This window comes from Hyperolius riggenbachi, chromosome 4 (assembly GCF_040937935.1).
Source record: "Hyperolius riggenbachi isolate aHypRig1 chromosome 4, aHypRig1.pri, whole genome shotgun sequence".
NCBI lineage: Eukaryota > Metazoa > Chordata > Amphibia > Anura > Hyperoliidae > Hyperolius > Hyperolius riggenbachi.
The window spans coordinates 192,415,760-192,433,523 of NC_090649.1; the positions used below are offsets into that span (position 1 = coordinate 192,415,760).

General features: G+C 41.0%; 1 protein-coding gene across 4 annotated transcripts in view; it reads right to left on the reverse strand.

Annotated features, from left to right (window-relative positions):
• The window catches only part of OPA1 (OPA1 mitochondrial dynamin like GTPase), a 130,886-nt gene that overhangs the window by 50,975 nt on the left and 62,147 nt on the right, over positions 1–17,764 (reverse strand). For all 4 annotated transcript variants that reach the window (XM_068281165.1, XM_068281163.1, XM_068281164.1 and 1 more), the window contains 9 exons: positions 17,395–17,525; positions 16,580–16,652; positions 13,259–13,331; positions 13,004–13,119; positions 12,324–12,388; positions 11,993–12,069; positions 9,083–9,248; positions 7,271–7,423; positions 2,670–2,778 (listed from right to left, as the gene is read on the reverse strand). In XM_068281165.1, the coding sequence (XP_068137266.1) occupies positions 2,670–2,778; positions 7,271–7,423; positions 9,083–9,248; positions 11,993–12,069; positions 12,324–12,388; positions 13,004–13,119; positions 13,259–13,331; positions 16,580–16,652; positions 17,395–17,525 (963 nt within the window). The remainder of the gene's footprint in view (positions 1–2,669; positions 2,779–7,270; positions 7,424–9,082; positions 9,249–11,992; positions 12,070–12,323; positions 12,389–13,003; positions 13,120–13,258; positions 13,332–16,579; positions 16,653–17,394; positions 17,526–17,764) is intronic.

Below are 17,764 nucleotides of genomic sequence, written 5' to 3' on the forward strand. Positions count from 1 at the left end.
GATCTCTTTGGCTGCAATGGTGTCTGCATCACACACCTGAAACAAGCATGCAGCTAATCTAGTCAGACTTCAGTCAGAAACACCTGATCTTTATGCTTGTTCAAGGTCTATGGCTCAAATTATTAGAGGGAGAGTATCAACAGGACAGTGAAGCAAACTGCATTGCTTCAAAGAAAATACATATGTCAGTTTCCATATGTCCCAGTTCAGGTTTGCTTTAATAAGTGTGAGTATCTAATGTATCTTGCAAGACAAATTCTTTTGCAGATAATACACTAGCATAACTACAAAGGAATGGTAAAGCCCTATTGCTCCTTAATCCAGAATATATACATACACACACACACACACACACACACACACACACACACACACACACACACACACACACACACACACACACACACACACACACACACACACACACACACACACACACACACACACACACACACACACCCCCTAACAGACCAGAGCAATTTTCACCTGTTAGCCCTGGTGCACACCAGAGGAGTTTTTCTGAGCGTTTTGAGTTTTTAAATCTGCTGCTAATGTTATCCTATGTGTCTGTGCACACTGGAGCAATGAGGTTTTGTAAAAAAAAAACCATAGCATTACATTGGGAAGAGGTTTTGAAACCTCTAAAAGCTCTTCCCAATGTAAAGCTATGGTTTTTTTTACAAAGCCTCATTGCTCCAGTGTGCACAGACACATAGGATAACATTAGAAGCAGATTTAAAAACTCAAAACGCTCAGAAAAACTCCTCTGGTGTGCACCAGGCCTCAGTGCTCCTCCCGTTTATTCCCTAATAACTTTATTACTACTTATCACAAGAAAATGATCTATACCTCGTTTTTTTCGCCACCAATTAGGTTTTCTGTGGGTAGTACATTTTGCTAAGAATTTTTTTATTCTAAATGCGGTTTAATGGGAAAAATACAAAAATAACAGGAAAAAAATCATTATTTCTTAGTTTTCAGCCATTGTAGTTTTAAAATTAAACATTCTCCTGTGGGTAAAACCAACACATTTTATTTCCCCAGTTGTCCCGATTATTAAACCGTTTAAATTATGTCCCTATCACAATTTATAGCGACAATATATTATTTTGAAATATAGGTGTTTTTCTGTTTTTTTTTTGTTCTGGCCATAATTATGTAGTAAAGTATGCAGTAAAGTAAAATTAATTTCCCCTCATAAAATATAGATTAAAAGAGCTGAGTCCCTAAGGCAACTATTTATTTATAGCTGATTTTTTTAAGTGTTTTTTTTGGGGGGGGGGGGGGGGGAAGTGTAATTCATTAATTTTATTAATATTGTGTAAGTACATAGTATGTATGTGCCTTTATGTGTACTATACTTTTTGGCCACAAGATGGCACTAGTGAATACTCTCCCGTTATAGGAAGTGATCACTATTTTTTTTTACATTTTGTTAAACTGTGACAGTTTCCTGTTTTTGTGAATGGACGTGGCCATTCACTCCAAGCATTGCGATTGGGTAGAGGACCGCTCGGTCCTCTTCCCCAATCACTTAACACGGGATCCCAACGGAAACGGCAGCAGTGCGCACACGTGCGGATCGGCGGCGGGAATGCGCGACGTATTAAAACTTCATGTTGCCGTTAACAGGCTAAAGCATGACATTTTAATACGTGCGATTGTCATTAAATGGTTAACACATATATGTTGCCTTCCTTTTAGATATCATTATGCTCAACTGACTATAAATGTACAAAACACTTCCTGAGGAAACGGTTCTGTTCTATAACATACGTCAGAGTATATATTGGTGGACTTGGAAAAAAAATATGACAGGGCATCAGCCCATATATTGGAGGGGCTATATGGTTGTATTAAAGGATACCTTAGCGCTCCTACATTTAAAAAACATCCACATGAAGCTAATTCTGGGTCGGTGAGCAGTGCGACTATGTAGTGTGCATGCTAAGAATGCTCCTGGCCACAAGCGCGTGATCAAGGACACGTGTCGCCGGGCAGCACCTGTGCATTGCCAAACCAGAAGTAGCTTCGTGCAACTTTTACAAGGTAATAGAGGGGGACAGAGAAGAATGGGAGGAGCAGTGGGCATAAGGACTGCCTGCTACACATGCCTGTTCCCATTAGTGATACTACTCAATACGCATTTATCATCGATTATAAAATGAGGATTTCCACTTGTGTGGCCAAGTCTATTTCCATGGATTGTAATAAAGTTGTTTTTACATCATACCTACATGTGGGTGAGTGGGTAATTTCCTGGTACTTTACTGCAGAGGATAGGAGTAATATCATCCTATTCTGGCCTGTTTTGTAGCTTTGCCATGTCCCAATGGCCAATCCAAACAAACAAGGTTTAGATAACATAAAATACTATTTAACAATATACTAACCATGCGCACATGATCCGGTGAATCAGATTCAAATTTTAGGTATTTGAAATACCCAAATGTAAGGTTGTATGTTTTCCCCAAGAAAACCTTAATTTACCTTCAAATAAATAATTTAATGGACTACAAAATTTAAATAGTGCACCTTTACTAAGATTTTTAAAAAGAAGATCAAATCTATGCATTCATAAATAATCGAAAAGGCTGAAGTCCTGCCTTTAGTTTTCTTTAACATTATATAAATGGTGATGATAATAAAAAGATTAATACATCACTTACTATCTTTTAGGCGGCTATGTAATGTTTCTTCCATAAAATGGATTGCAGCATCCCATTGCTGTTTATCAGAGATAGAGCGGTCCTCCAAAGCATTGTGTTGAATCACTCGCTAATGGAAAAAAGGTAAAATATTGCTTTTAAAACAGTATACCATCCTAGACACAGGGATGTAAATTATTCAAATACCCCAAATCAGCTCCCACTTATTCAGAGCATAAAAGTGAGAAGAGATGCGCAAACTGATTAACCTCCTTGCCGGTTATCCCGAGCAGTAACTCGTGCAGGAGGATTGCTCTGGCCCTGCTGGGTCGATTTTTCGCAATTTTTTTTCCTACACCCAGCTAGCACTTTGCTAGCTGCGTGTAGTACACGATCGCCGCCGCTACACGCCGATTCCCGCCGTGCCCCCCCACAGACCCCTGTGCAGCCTGGCCAATCAGTGCCAGGCAGCGCTGAGGGGTGGATCGGGATTCCCTCCGATGTCCCGACGTCCATGACGTCGGTGACGTCATCCCGCCCCGTGGCCATGGCAACGGCGGAAGCCTTGCAGGAAATCCCGTTCTGAACGGGATTTCCTGCCTGCGCAGATCGCCGAAGGCGATCGGAGTGGGTGGGGGGATGCCGCTGCTCAGCTGCTATCATGTAGCTAGCGCTAGGCAAGCTACATGATTTTAAAAAAAATAAATATAAATAAATAAAGTGCTGCGCTGCCCCCTTGCCGCAATAATAGAAACGGCAAGGGGGTTAATCTAGATCAGCTCTGGAGCATCAAACTGCTAATGCACTAGGTTTCTAAAGCCTTCTCTCAGCTCACTTCTTTTGGCAACTAGAGTGGAAACAGTCTGCATGTCAGCAGTTTCCATATGCAGCATGTGCAAAGCAAGCAGGCAAGCTTGAAAGTAAATATTAAAGGTGCACAATGGCGAAATTTCTGCTGCTCCATTATCCCCAGCATCTTTTTCTCCATAGGGTCTGTTCAAAAATAGCTCCTAACACTAAATCTGCTTTTGTACACAGCAGACCTGTGTACAAAATGAAGGGGGATGCAACGAGAACTGCTATCAGCTTCCGTATCTCTAACACAGCTGATTTATTACTCGGCTCAAACACTGCAGACTTCTCACACCTAACTAAATAAACAGGCTGTAAATACGGTGAAGCTGGCAGGAAAAGAACCTGTTTATTTAGTTACTTTGTAGCTGTGAGAAGCCAGAGACATGGAAAGCTGATTGCAGTTAGGAGAGAGCAGATAACAGCCAGCCCCCATCGCTACCCCCTCAGGAAGAACTGATGTAATGACGCACGTCAGCTGTGAACAAGAGCATATGTGGTGTTAGGAGCTATTTTTTTTAACACAAGCTTTATGGAGAAAATTACGCTGTCCCTATGAAACAACCGATTCTGGGGATAATGGAACAGAATGTGTGTTGCAACCAAGTGGCAACACAGAGCACACTTAGGAGATAGTGATGTAGCGAATATCAAATTTTGATGTAGCGAACATGCACATTTTTCTGCAAAGAAAAACAGCCCTTTCAAGGGCAATTGATTCATGAAGTTGGTGCACTACTAGGACTAGCAAACCTGTCTCCCACAGCTAATGGGTGCACTGGACACACATCATTGCAATATAACAATAGCAAGCAAAACAGCCTTTAGAATGGTGAACTACAGTAGCACTAAGCACGGACTGCACCTGTCTGCTAAAGTGCACTGTGTGGACACACTGAATAGCAATATCACAAGATCAAAACACAGCCTTTAGAAGGGCTCTGGGGGTTATATCCACTTGAGGACCGTGGGCTTTAACCCCCTTAAAGAGACTCCGTAACAAAAATTGCATCCTGTTTTTTATCATCCTACAAGTTCCAAAAGCTATTCTAATGTGTTCTGGCTTACTGCAGCACTTTGTACTATCACAGTCTCTGTAATAAATCAATGTATCTTTCCCTTGTCAGACTTGTCAGCCTGTGTCTGGAAGGCTGCCAAGTTCTTCAGTGTTGTGGTTCTGCTATGAATTCCCCCCTCAGGGGGGAAAGAAACACACAAATGATCTCTTGAGATTCAAAAGGAAGGCTGTATACAGCCTGCTTGTGTATGGATGTATTTTCTATGTGTGGACATACTGTACATCAACCTACTTCCTGTTTTGGTGGCCATTTTGTTTGTTTATAAACAAACTTTTTAAAACTGTTTTTAACCACTTTTAATGCGGCGGGGAGCGGCGAAATTGTGACAGAGGGGAATAGGAGTTGTCCCCTAACGCACTGGTATGTTTACTTTTGTGCGATTTTAACAATACAGATTCTCTTTAAGGACCAGGCACTTTTTTTCCATTCAGACCACTGCAGCTTTCACGGTTTATTGCTCGCTCATACAACCTACCACCTAAATGAATTTTGGCTCCTTTTCTTGTCACTAATAAAGCTTTCTTTTGGTGCTATTTGATTGCTGCTGCGATTTTTACTTTTTATTATATTCATCAAAAAAGACATGAATTTTGGCAAAAAAATGAATATCTCTGTAAATGACAATTTTTTTTATTTTTTTTACACACGATTGTCCATTTACAGAGATCTTTCTCCCACTCAGCATGGGTATGTGTAAAAATACACCCCAAAACACATTATACTACTTCTCCTGAGTATGGCGATACCACATGTGTGGCACTTTTTTGCACCCTAACTGCGCTAAGGGGCCCAAAGTCCAATGAGTACCTTTAGGATTTCACAGGTCATTTTGAGAAATTTTGTTTCAAGACTACTCCTCACGGTTTAGGGCCCCTAAAATGCCAGGACAGTATAGGAACCCCACAAATGACCCCATTTTAGAAAGAAGACACCCCAAGGTATTCCGTTAGTAGTACGGTGAGTTCATAGAAGATTTTATTTTTTGTCACAAGTTAGCGGAAAATGACACTTTGTGAAAAAAAAAAAATCAATTTCCGCTAACTTGTGACAAAAAATAAAATCTTCTATGAACTCACCGTACTACTAACAGAATACCTTGGGGTGTCTTCTTTCTAAAATGGAGTCATTTGTGGGGTTCCTATACTGTCCTGGCATTTTATGGGCCCTAAACCGTGAGGAGTAGTCTTGAAACAAAATTTCTCAAAATGACCTGTGAAATCCTAAAGGTACTCATTGGACTTTGGGCCCCTTAGCGCAGTTAGGCTGCAAAAAAGTTCCACACATGTGGTATCGCCGTACTCGGGAGAAGTAGTACAATGTGTTTTGGGGTGTATTTTTACACATACCCATGCTGGGTGGGAGAAATAACTCTGTAAATGGACAATTGTGTGTAAAAAAAATCAAAAGATTGTCATTTACAGAGGTATTTCTCCCACCCAGCATAGGTATGAGGGGTGCTGTGGGCGATCAGGGGGCGGGGGGGGGGGGGAGATCAGTGTGCTTGGGTGCAGACTAGGGTGGCTGCAGCCTGCCCTGGTGGTCCCTCGGACACTGGGACCACCAGGGCAGGAGGCAGCCTGTATAATACACTTTGTAAACATTACAAAGTGTATTATACACTTTGTATGCGGCGATCGTCGGGTTAACATCCCGCCGGCGCTTCCGTATGGCCGGCGGGTGAGCGGAGACAGGCGCCGGCGGAGGATCGCGTCACGGATGACGCGATCGCTCCGCCCATGCCCCTACAAGGACCGCCACTTTTGGGCATGAGCTGGTCCTTGCGGGCTCCACTTCCCGGCCGCCTGTGTGCGTTAGGCGGTCGGGAAGTGGATATAGATGGTGAATTGGTACTGTAGCAGCAAGAAACTCCACTGGGGACACAGAACACAGGCCTAATTAATGCTTTCCCTAATAACAGTACAGCTCTGTCCCTAGTCTCCTTCACAGCAGCCACAGTCAAGAGTGTAAAATGGCTGCTATGCTGGCTTTATGATTGGTGGAGAGGTGGTCCAGGTGGAAGGGATAACTGATTGGCTGCCATGTGTCTGCTGACTCTGGGGTGAAGCGAACACGCCATACCTTTGCGAACGCCCGTTGTTCGCCATGAACTATACACCAGCAGAACAGCTTGGGCCATCTCTATTAGGAGAGAGTATCCGTACTATATACATACCTCTCTGTTAAAATATTATTTGTACCTTTCTGCAAACTCAGGGACTGTTATTTCTGTTACATTATGTGAAAGGTACCAGTAACTGTCCCAGAGCTCTTACAGAGAGTCTGAAAATGCTGCTGGCTCAGGAAAGTGCCCACATCCATAAAATATGAAAATTAGGGGTTTTCCAGCATTTGTTAGAACAGGCACTGGAAAGGTCTCCTCTAAAGAACTTCGGGGATTTAAATCCTGGTTTCTTGGTAGAGATTAATGTAGGATAGAAAGTAACGTACTGTCAACTCATGTTTGTCTTATGTGAAAAGAGAAAATAATAGGGTAAGTATTTACTTCCTTCATGATGCCAAGTTAGGATGGACAATGGGGATCAATATATTGAGAGTCCAACCTCCTATTATCGGCAGGGTCAGAAATCCAGAAGTAATATTTTTGCCAGAATGAGCACTAAGAAAACGTTACATAACCAGTGAAAATGGTAGATTTTCCCCTTGTTCTGCCTGACATGAAAATGAACATACCAGACTGTCTTCTGCTTGCTCATTCCACTTGTGTCTCTTGATACTTTCTTCTTTTACTGCTTCCTTTAACTTGTCGAATATGTCATCATGTTCCTTGCCTTTCGGCTCAGTCATAAAACGGGAGAATTGCTGCTGAAGAGTTTCCCAAGCAACCTAAAAGTAGTCAAACAACACAAGTGTAGAATAGACTAAGAAGAGTCAAAAAGAAAACAAGGAACTTAGATTATATGCTCTGAACCAATTTGACTATGGAAGATACGCGATTGTTTTGCAGCTTACTTGTCAGCTACATGGCTAATCCCATATCTAAAAATTAAAAATCAAAAGTTAGACAAATCGGTTACTAGAGTTCTTTTGTGGTCCATTTCTATAGAATGGTCTTTCACCTTACATGCTGTGATAGACCTTCCTATGCAGTAGAAAGGAACCTAGCTTGAAAATGGGCAGTTCACAAACCCTTTCTGCACTGCCCCAAGCAAACTGGGAAGAGTTGTCTGTTCCACTGCTACACAGCCACCAAGATCAAATGATCCATCCTAAAGAAGGAAGGACTGTGTGTGAGAGAGTTTGTGTGTAAGTGGGTCCAGCAACAGACATGTGCATCACATAAATACTTGCACTCATCTCCACGAGGATGCAAAAAAGGTGCTGGGTGTTGTTCTTTTTTAAAGGACCACTCCAGTAAAGAAAGCAAGCAGTTAAAATCTGACAGAACTGACAGGTTTTGGACTCGTCCATCTCCTCATGGGGAGTCTCAGGGTTTTCTTTGTTGTCAAAAGCATCTCCTGACATACAGTTGCTCAGTCCAACTGCCAAAATATTGTGCGAGTAGGGAGGCTGGCTGGTATCTTACTATTTTGGCAATTAATCTGCCATTCAGGAAATGCTTTTGAAAACAAAGCGAACCCCCATGAGGAGATGCACTAGCCTAAAACCTGTCGGTTCTGTCAGATTTTAACTACTTACTTTTTTCACTGGAGTGGTCCTTTAAAGTGATTGTGAAGATTTCTGCATGATATCATAATTTCCTTAAGTATCATCATCATCAATGATGACATTTCCAGGTAATTTGCGGTGTTTAAATTTTGGAGAAGCAACAGGTTGTGCAGTGAATGACATCTGAATACTGTACGCTTTCTGTGACATTTACCAGTCACAAACTGAGTAACCTTGCAAAAACATGCTTAAATGCATTCTACATTAAACAGTAGTGGGCGTAAAAAGAGCAATCAGAAATGACCTTTCAACAGTTCACAGTGGTCAGAGTAATAAAAAGGGGATATCTGAATGATTTCCATGACCCAAACAACACCATTGCTCTTTACATCATGTTATTAAAGCCCCTTTCCACTCAACATATTATTTGAATGGCAAATTACAATATTTTGGTGTTCTTTGAAAATGTTACAGTTGAATAGTAAGTTTTGTTGAAATCCATGACTATAGTAGGCAAGAGACATGCATAAATACATGAAAATTTCTAGTACAGACTTATTTCAGATCTTGTATGAACCTGAAAATACCACGGGCAGAAGCCAATTCTCATACTTTCAACTGAAATATAAAAGAGCAGTGCTGAATCGTCGACCCTGACAAAAGCAAGAGTGGCTGACACTCAGAAGTTCTCCATCATTGTATTTACGTTTGGAAGTCAAAGAGCTATGTGAGGATGTGAAGAAAACCTGAAAAACATTTAGTTATATGCAAAAAGCAGGTAGTTGCATTAAAATATCTAGGTGAGAAGACCCAATGTTTTAATACAAGAATCTGAATGCTTTTCTATCTATAGCGGGGGTCATCCTATTCTCTTACCTCTACTGCTTTATGAGGTAGCTGCTTGTCAGTCCATTGTTTCAGCTTGATGTCTACAGTGGTGTTGAAAGTGCCCGAGTTCATAGTCTGCGCAGCCGGTAGGTAGATATTCTCAATCACATGGGTCGATACTCTCTCCCACAGTGTTTTCTGAAGAATCTCTTCCCTATCAGGAAGAAGAATATACTAAAAAATGTGCATGGCACGGTCTTTCAGCGACTTACTCATCTATCCACATTTATTTTTATGCATACCAATACAAATTTGTTTTAGGTGCTTATAGAGTACATCCAGTAGGGTTATGTGCTAGATGACAACATGAAGTAAGCTTTTAGTGACAAATCTGATCTTACAATACTGAATCGGTATGACCACTCAGGAATGATTTGCTTATTCAGTAGTGATGCATCATGGGAGATATTTTTTTTACTCACATAAGGCTGAATAATTGCAAATATGTTCTGTTTTAGGAAGGCAAAGTTATATTCAGAATCTGAAATGAGTAGTAGCTTATGTTCGGCTAAACTAGTTCATTTAACCGTAATCTCAGAATTAGTTATGTATACTCTTGATAAAGGCAGCCACAGGTTGCAACGCCCAGAATTAATACATTAACAGTAGCAATGGACGAACATCGCAAACCGAACGTTGTGGCAGACCCCACTTCTTTTAATGGCAGGCGACTGAAATCTACACCCTGTTAATGTCCTGTTATTCCTGCCAGGGCGTAGATTTAAATTACTCTCGCCACACGGGCTGGTCTTTCTTGCCCTTCCCACCGCTGTCCTCGTTGCTGCACCTGCTCGCTCGCTGTCACGTTGACAGCAGAGTTTCCGTATCTAGAGCAGGAGCCAATTTTATTGGCTCCTGCCCCAGTCATTGCTGTAAGCCAATCTCACAACTAAAAAAGGAAAGGTCAGCTCTTTCATAGTGAATCTTAGTGAATTGAGGCCATTGGCCTCAATTCACTAAGCTTATCTCCTGTCTTTAATAACTCTTCTAGAGTTGTTACCATGGTGATCAGGCATGTAGTATTCAGGAAACATTTTACCTCAGGCAAACCTAAAGTGAACTCTTCTGTCTTTAAGTTAACTCTTCAATCCTTAAAATAACTCCAGAGTTAAAGACAGGCTGTTTATTAACTGCATGTGAAAATAACTACAGAGGAGGTAAATTAACTACAGAGGAGGCAACTTAAGGAATGAAGAGATAAGATAACTCTCTCTTATGTGGAGGTAAGTTTTCTTTTGCCTTATTATCTCCAGCATGATCTTAGTGAATTGAGGCCAATGTCAAAATCTCAAGCCTTGGCAAATCTGGCTTCTTCTTTATAGTGGAACAGCCCCGGGCACCAGAAAGGTGTGACTGCTGCTACAAAAAGTGGGAGTGCTAATGAGGATTCATAGGCGGAGCCAAACATTTATTAACTTAGAAGAGGTGTAATTCAAAGACACTGTGTCTGTCCAGCAAAATTTTGCATGAAGCCTTCTCTCCATAAATAAAAAAATAAGGTCCCAGTTACCGTACTAAAAAGCCATATAAGACATAACTAAATAGACACTTTCTATGACATTCACTTCTTAAGATTATTTGACTCATCACACATGTGAATGCATATGCTATTGTACATTTGTTTCATAACAGTGCTGGTGGGCTGCCATCTGGCCAGTGGATTGTTTAGGGAAACAATTTAGGGAAACAAGCAGATGTGCACCTTTCCTTGTTCATGTCAGTGCATCCACAGCTTGCAACTTCAAGCTTTGCTTCAGTTTGGCTAATGCTTATGTTAATTCGGGAGCTCTAGGCCTAGGGATTAAGGTATGTGCAATTCTTCAACTTAGTAAATCAGGTCTGAACTAAAATACTTTCTTTCGTAATAGTAAATCTAGTGCAAAACAGAAGTTTGCCTTCTTATAACAGAAGGTATTTGTGATTATTCAGGTTGGAGTACGCTCTGAAGTGTACCCACAGTGCATCACTGCTGAATATGCAAATCATCTTTGTTGTCTAAACACACCTCCAGATCCTCTGGAATGCAATGTGTCAGCTTGTTAATATTATAGAGCCACAATAATCCAACATGCATACAGACTGTTTCGGATTGGTTAATCACCTTCAGTGCATGGCATCGATTAATACGGGTCTTTGGAATAGGACTTGAAACACCCAGAGTTAGATTGCCCAGCAAGCTCATGGTGAACCAGAACTCCTAGGAGTGTGCAAGGGGCTGAAAGAGACCAAAAAGCCTCTTTTCTAAAATGCTATGCAAAACAGTAGTTTGCCTTCTTAAAACAGAACAGGTATTTGCGATAATTCACATTGGAGAGAGCTCTGAGGTGTCCCACAGTGCCTGTGGGACTTAAAAACAACTTCCTTCCCTAAATGCTTAAAGCGAAATATAACCCTGCATTTCAACTTTGCTCTAAAACATTATTTACAGCATATTATATGCAAAAAGCATTTTTTTTACTAGACCAGCATTGGAAGGGTTAAACACAGAGGTTTTAAGTTCCGTGCAGACGTTCAGATAGTTACATTCTATTTAGTTAGATGTATCTATTGATAAACAGTTACACACTCTTTGGCTGTCCTCCAAGCTCCTTCTCAGTGAGAGAGATGAGTCACAATAAACACTTAAAAGATACATATTTGTAAACAAAAAGTATCTTAACTGAAGTTCGATGTGTCTGCAGAAATCTCTAGGGACTTTAAAGCCCTGTGTAACCCTTCCAATGCTGGTCTAGTAAAAAAAAAAATACTGGTTGCATATAATATACTGTAAATAATGTTTTAGAGCAAAGTTGAAAGGCAGGGTTATATTCCGCTTTAAGCGAAGTTTAAATCAAACATCAGAAAAGTACCAACAAAAACAAGTAAGTAAACAGCAGCATCAACCCACAAATTACTCACCAGTGTTTTGGGGTAACCTGAGTAAGACTTATAACTTCATCAAGGATTTCATTTTTAGCTTTTTCAAATAACTCACTCTAAAAAGGAAAGATCAGTGAAATTAGAAAAACTAAAAGTGAAAACTGAAGTAAACGTTATTACAAATTATAGTGATAACTCAATTGCAGATAACAAGCAGTATTTTTTACACATATCCACCAACAAAAATTCACAGCCTGTGTACCATAGATTTTGCATAAAAAGCTAGCTTTGCAAGAATTACGGGATGCAAATTATATTTTAAATTATATTAAATAATTGAATTATAAAAAAATAATGTATTATACAGTACCCTGTCAAGCTCTCGCAGTCGTGGGTAGTTGTTTTTCCATTCTGTTTCAAGGTTAAAACGAGTAGCTACAAAAAACAAAAGAGGAAACAGTTATAAAACCTACATTTTGCATTATTGCATTATTAAACTACATTGATTTTGCCTCTTGATTATACTCAAAATACAAAACAATGTGATAATGCTCTGGGGAAATGTAAATAAGCATTTTATGTTTAAAGTGGACCTGAACTCTTGCACAGGACAGAAGGAAAACGGAGAAGAATGCACCCTTTATGTATTTAGAGAGTTTAGTTGTCTAATTCCCGCCTCATCTGTAATCACAAGAGTAATTTGATCTCTTCAGCTGTGCCAGCTTAGGAATTTGTAAACACAAGATGGTAAAAATATGTCTGCTTCCATGAAAGCAGGAAATAGACACTACGGATTTATTGCAGGATTTGTATCAGCTGTAACAATGTTTTTCTTTAAAAGGTTATGTTGTTGCTTATCTTTAAGGGCCTGAGCCCACTAACGCAGTTGTGTCCGCTTCTGTCCGATTTTCAGCATCTATAACATTGAAGTGCAACCAAAAAGCAGACACAACTGCATCAGTGGGCTCAGGCCCTTAGAGCAGAGAGGAAGTTCTGAGTGCAGGTGCGCTTTAAGCTGGTCGGAGACAGTATAGTTAGTATGTTTATTACCTTTGAAGGCATCAGCCTGTTGTTCTACAGACGCTCGCACCATTTTCCAAAAACAATCCGAGACAGCTAGACTTAAATTCTTGGTGGTCACCTGATGTGCCTTTAGCATACCTTTTCTAGTAGGGCATAACAAATATTAAAAAAAGCAACAACAACAACACAATGACATAAGGATATACAAAGCTTTTATTCTTTCTAAGAAAGCCATATAAATTACAGTGCTTCAATACTTCACATTGAAAGGTAAACACTTACTTCAGAAGGCTAGATCCTTGAAAGAATTCCTCTTCATAGTCCTTAATGGATTCAATGCTTTCATTGGTGTTGCCTGTTAAAATGACACAATGCAACTAAAGGCTCATGACAGATAAAGCAAATATACGGTATTTCAAAATATCTGTTCGTCTTTTAAAGTCATTGGGAGGTTTTTTTCAGATACTTACCTAAGGAGAGGGAAGGCTCTGGGTCCTAATGAGCCTTCCCTCGCCTCTGCCGGTGCCCTTGGTGCAGCGGCAGCTCCTCCATTGTACTTCGGAAGTATTTTCGGAAGCCGAGTTCTAACGAAGATGGGCGGCTCCAAACTGCACACGTGCGAGTGCATGAGAGAGGGCGCAGAATGGAGCGGCCCGTTTTCGGACGCACTCTGGCTTCAGAAGCCTTCCCTCTCCTTAGGTAAGTATCTGGCTTTTTTTTTTTTTTAATACTGTTCCCAATGACTTTAAAGAGACACTGAAGCGAAAAAAAATATGATATAGTGAATTGGTTGTGTACTATGAATAATTACTAGAAGATTAGCAGCAAAGAAAATATTCTCATACTTTTATTTTCAGGTATATAGTGTTTTTTCTAACATTGCATCATTCTCTAATATGTGCAGATTACACAACACTCAGCATTCAAAATGAGTCTTTCAGAGCAGTCTGTGAAGTAATGACCTCTCCTCTAGCAGAAGAAAAGTAAATAGTCCAGGAACAGTTGAGATAATAAAAGTCAGATAACAGCCCTCTCCAGGACTAAAGGTAGCCATACACTGGTCGATTTGCCATCAGATTCGACCAACAGACAGATCCCTATCTGATCGAATCTGATCAGAGAGGGATCGTATGGCTACCTTTACTGCAAACAGATTGTGAACCGATTTCAGCCTGAAACCGATCACAATCTGTTGTGGTGGTGCTGCCGCCGCTCCCCCCGCCCGCATACATTACCTGCTCCGTTGGTGAGACTGCCCCCGGTCACCGCTCTTCTTCTCCGTCTCCGCTCTGGTCCGCTCTAGTCTCCGGTATGCTTCCCTTCTTCATGTCTGGGGAAGTTTAAACAGTAGAGCGCCCTCTACTGTTTAAACTTCCTGCCGGGACAGGAAGAAGGGAAGCATGCCGGAGACCAGAGCAGACCAGAGCGGAGACGGAGAAGAGCGGAGACCCGGGAGTCGCGCCGGCGGAGCAGGTAATGTATGCGGCTCTATTGCGTCGGTCGTCGGGCACTCGAACGCCGCTAGCGATGCGCTCTTTACCCGCGGGCGATCGACGGTTATTTTCCGCACGGCGTGATCGACGCGATCGGACGGAATGGATTGAAATTCGGCGTGTAGCGTGAACGATTGGCAGCAGATTCGATCCCAGTGATCGAATCTGCTGTCGAAACGGGCGCAAATCGGGCCAGTGTATGGCCACCTTAACTTAGTCGGAGAGCTTAATGGCTTGTTTGCATAGAGATAACTGGAGTTTCTCAACTCTTCCTGTACTGGAAACAATTACACTGATGTATCTGATCTTAATGTTTTATTTCTTAGCTGTGCTACACATACAAATCATAATATCATCATTTTTTTTTTCGCTTCAGTGTCTCTTTAAATTTAGAAACATGACAAGGTGTGTAACCATTATAAATCAATGCCGATTTTTGATTTTCTGCAGTTTGCAATTGGTTCTTGCTACAGTTGTCTGATAATTGTACCATTGGATATGTATACTGCTTTATTCTATAATAAAAATTGTAATGAAAAAAATAAATGAATTTAGAAACATGCTAAACTATCCAGCATTTACTGAGATGATAGACGGCGCAAGAAAAGCGTTTTTTGCAGAGTTGTGTGTCCAAGTATATCATCTCCAATCCTCTCCTCCTCTCCACTGATACTGGGACCCTGCCCACTCATCCAACACCAGAGTTTCCCCTGTAGTTACCATTTACGGAATTATTCCTCACGTGAAAGAGGATATGGCAGTGGAATCTACCACAAGCTCAGCAAGCAGTGTCTTCTGTCTATGGGTATCCTATCATATGTACACTTACCTGAAAGTTGCACTGACATTAATATTTCACAGGAGCTAATCTGCAGTTTACAAACACAACACACCAGAGTACCCAAGCAGTTGGGGGTGACTAAGAACCACTAGGAAAGTATAGGGAACTAAAAGAGACTGAAAAGCCCTCCTACTAATAAGGCAACACACAGTGTAATTTGTCTTCTTAAAGGACAACTGAAGTGATAGGTATACAGAGGCAGCCATATTTATTTCCTTATAAGCAATACCAGTGACCTGGCAATCCTGCTGATCCTGTACCTCTAATCCTTTTAGCCATACACCCTGAAGAAGCATGCAGCAGGTCCGGTGTTAAAGACATTGTCGGATCTGACAAGAATAGCTGCATGCTGGTTTCTGGGGTTATTCAGACACTACCGCAGTCAAATAGAACAGCAGGTTTGCCAGGCAACTGGTGTTTAAGAGGAAATAAATACGGCAGCCTCCATATTCTTCTCACTACAGTTGTCCTTTAAAACAGAAGGTATTTGTGATAATTCAGCCTTAAGTGAGCAACTGTGGTTACCCACAATGCATCACTACTGAATATGCAAATGATCTCTTTATGCTCCTGAAGCCAGGCTTACATCCAGAACCACTGATGTATAGCCAGCCTATAGCTTAACATTTTACACAGCCACATCAATCCAATATGCAGACAGCTTGTTTGGGGCTTTTGGTTCTATTCAGTGCATGGCAGGGATTGATATGGCTGTATGGGATAGGGCTTGGACCAGTACAACAGAATAGCCAAGCAGCTCAGGGTGACCCAGACCACTAGGAAAGTATAGGGGAATAAAAGAGACCAAAAAACCCTCCTATTAAAAAGCAACACTCGTTTATACACTACTGCTGCTGCCCTATGACAAGGTTATGGTGGGTGCTCTAAGTGCTCACAACAAGAAATCTAATTTATAGATTTATGTTCAAGATTAGATATTTTGGATCTGATTTGTTACTCCAGTAAAACATCTGGGGCAGGCAGTACACAGCAATATTACTGGCACTAACGCCAGCAATGCACAAATACATAGGTAATGTGAGCACTGCTATGGCAACACACACTGTAACTTGCGCAAAGTACGTTATAATGTATGAGTTATCCATGTACTGCAGGTTAAGCTGATTGCGCAACACGTGGTATTCAGCTGGTGTTTTTTGCTAGTAATGTTGCCATACGCTGCCTGCGCATGGAAGTTTTACCGGAGCTACGTGAATCAGGCCCATTGATTCTAAAATAGGTATCGGCTGAACAGAATTCTTTTCTTACCTTTCCCAGTTACCACAGCAAAATACCCAAGTGCTTTCATTGGAAATAGTTTCCCTTCAATAATTTGTTGAATCTGAGGACAAATAAGTGTACAACAATTTAGCCCATTAATAATGCACTGTTTGCATGCATGCAGAAAGAAAGGACATTTCCTGTAAGTTTTCTACAAATATATCCTGCCATGACTAACGTATCGTATTCCTGTCTGAGCTCCTAATAGACCGGAATTACTCTGAGCAACCACGCACTCTGCTGATCAATACACCTACCGTTCCTTTCACCGCCGCTCCGTCCGTCCTCCCAATAGGTGCCAGTTACTCAGAAAATCCACAACACACACTCCTTACCTACAAAGGTCCTAACAATATGAGGATCCACACGTTCTCAGTCACCTCTGCACTGCACTTGACCTTCTGCTTTGGTCATTTTAAATTCTGATTCAAGACTTTTCATAGGCTCTTCCTGCAATCTGGCTTTCCTTTACATGTCCCCAGGGTTGCTATCTAACTCTTGAAACGTTTAAGTATACCTTTTTGACCTACAGTAATAGAACTCAAAAGACTGTTACGATTCTTTTTGTACACAATGCCAAGGTATTCCCTATTGCCTCAGTGAATCATTTTGTCTCACCTCCTGATCCGTAAGCTCATAAGAACAGGACTCTCTCACTTTTGTTTCTGGTCACTGCTGTACATATTTCATCACTACTGAATGGATTTGTCACTGTCACATAAAAGGAGTTGTATTGCTGATCGATGTACCTTAGTCTGTACCATAAGAGATGACAGAATAATTAATAATAATAACCCACTTACTCGACTAGGGCTGGCGACGTTCTTTTCCGCTAGATCCACTTTAGTCAGCACAAAAATGGTACGTCTGCCTTGAGGATCCATTTGACTTACAAGGTCGGTAACAATACTTCTTTCTGCATCAACAGAACCATCTGTAAAAAGGCAAGCAGACAAACATTAACATGGCATACCACTCAGATTACAGTTTCTTGTACAAAACTGAGTAACCAAGCAGCTCGGGGTGACCCAAACCACTAGGAATGTATAGGGTGATAAAAGAGACCGAAAAGCCCTTCTACTAATAAGCAATGCAAATTTCACCACATAATAACATATTTGGAAAGCTATGAAAGAAAGATCTCCACATCAGTAGTCTCACATTTCAAGGTGT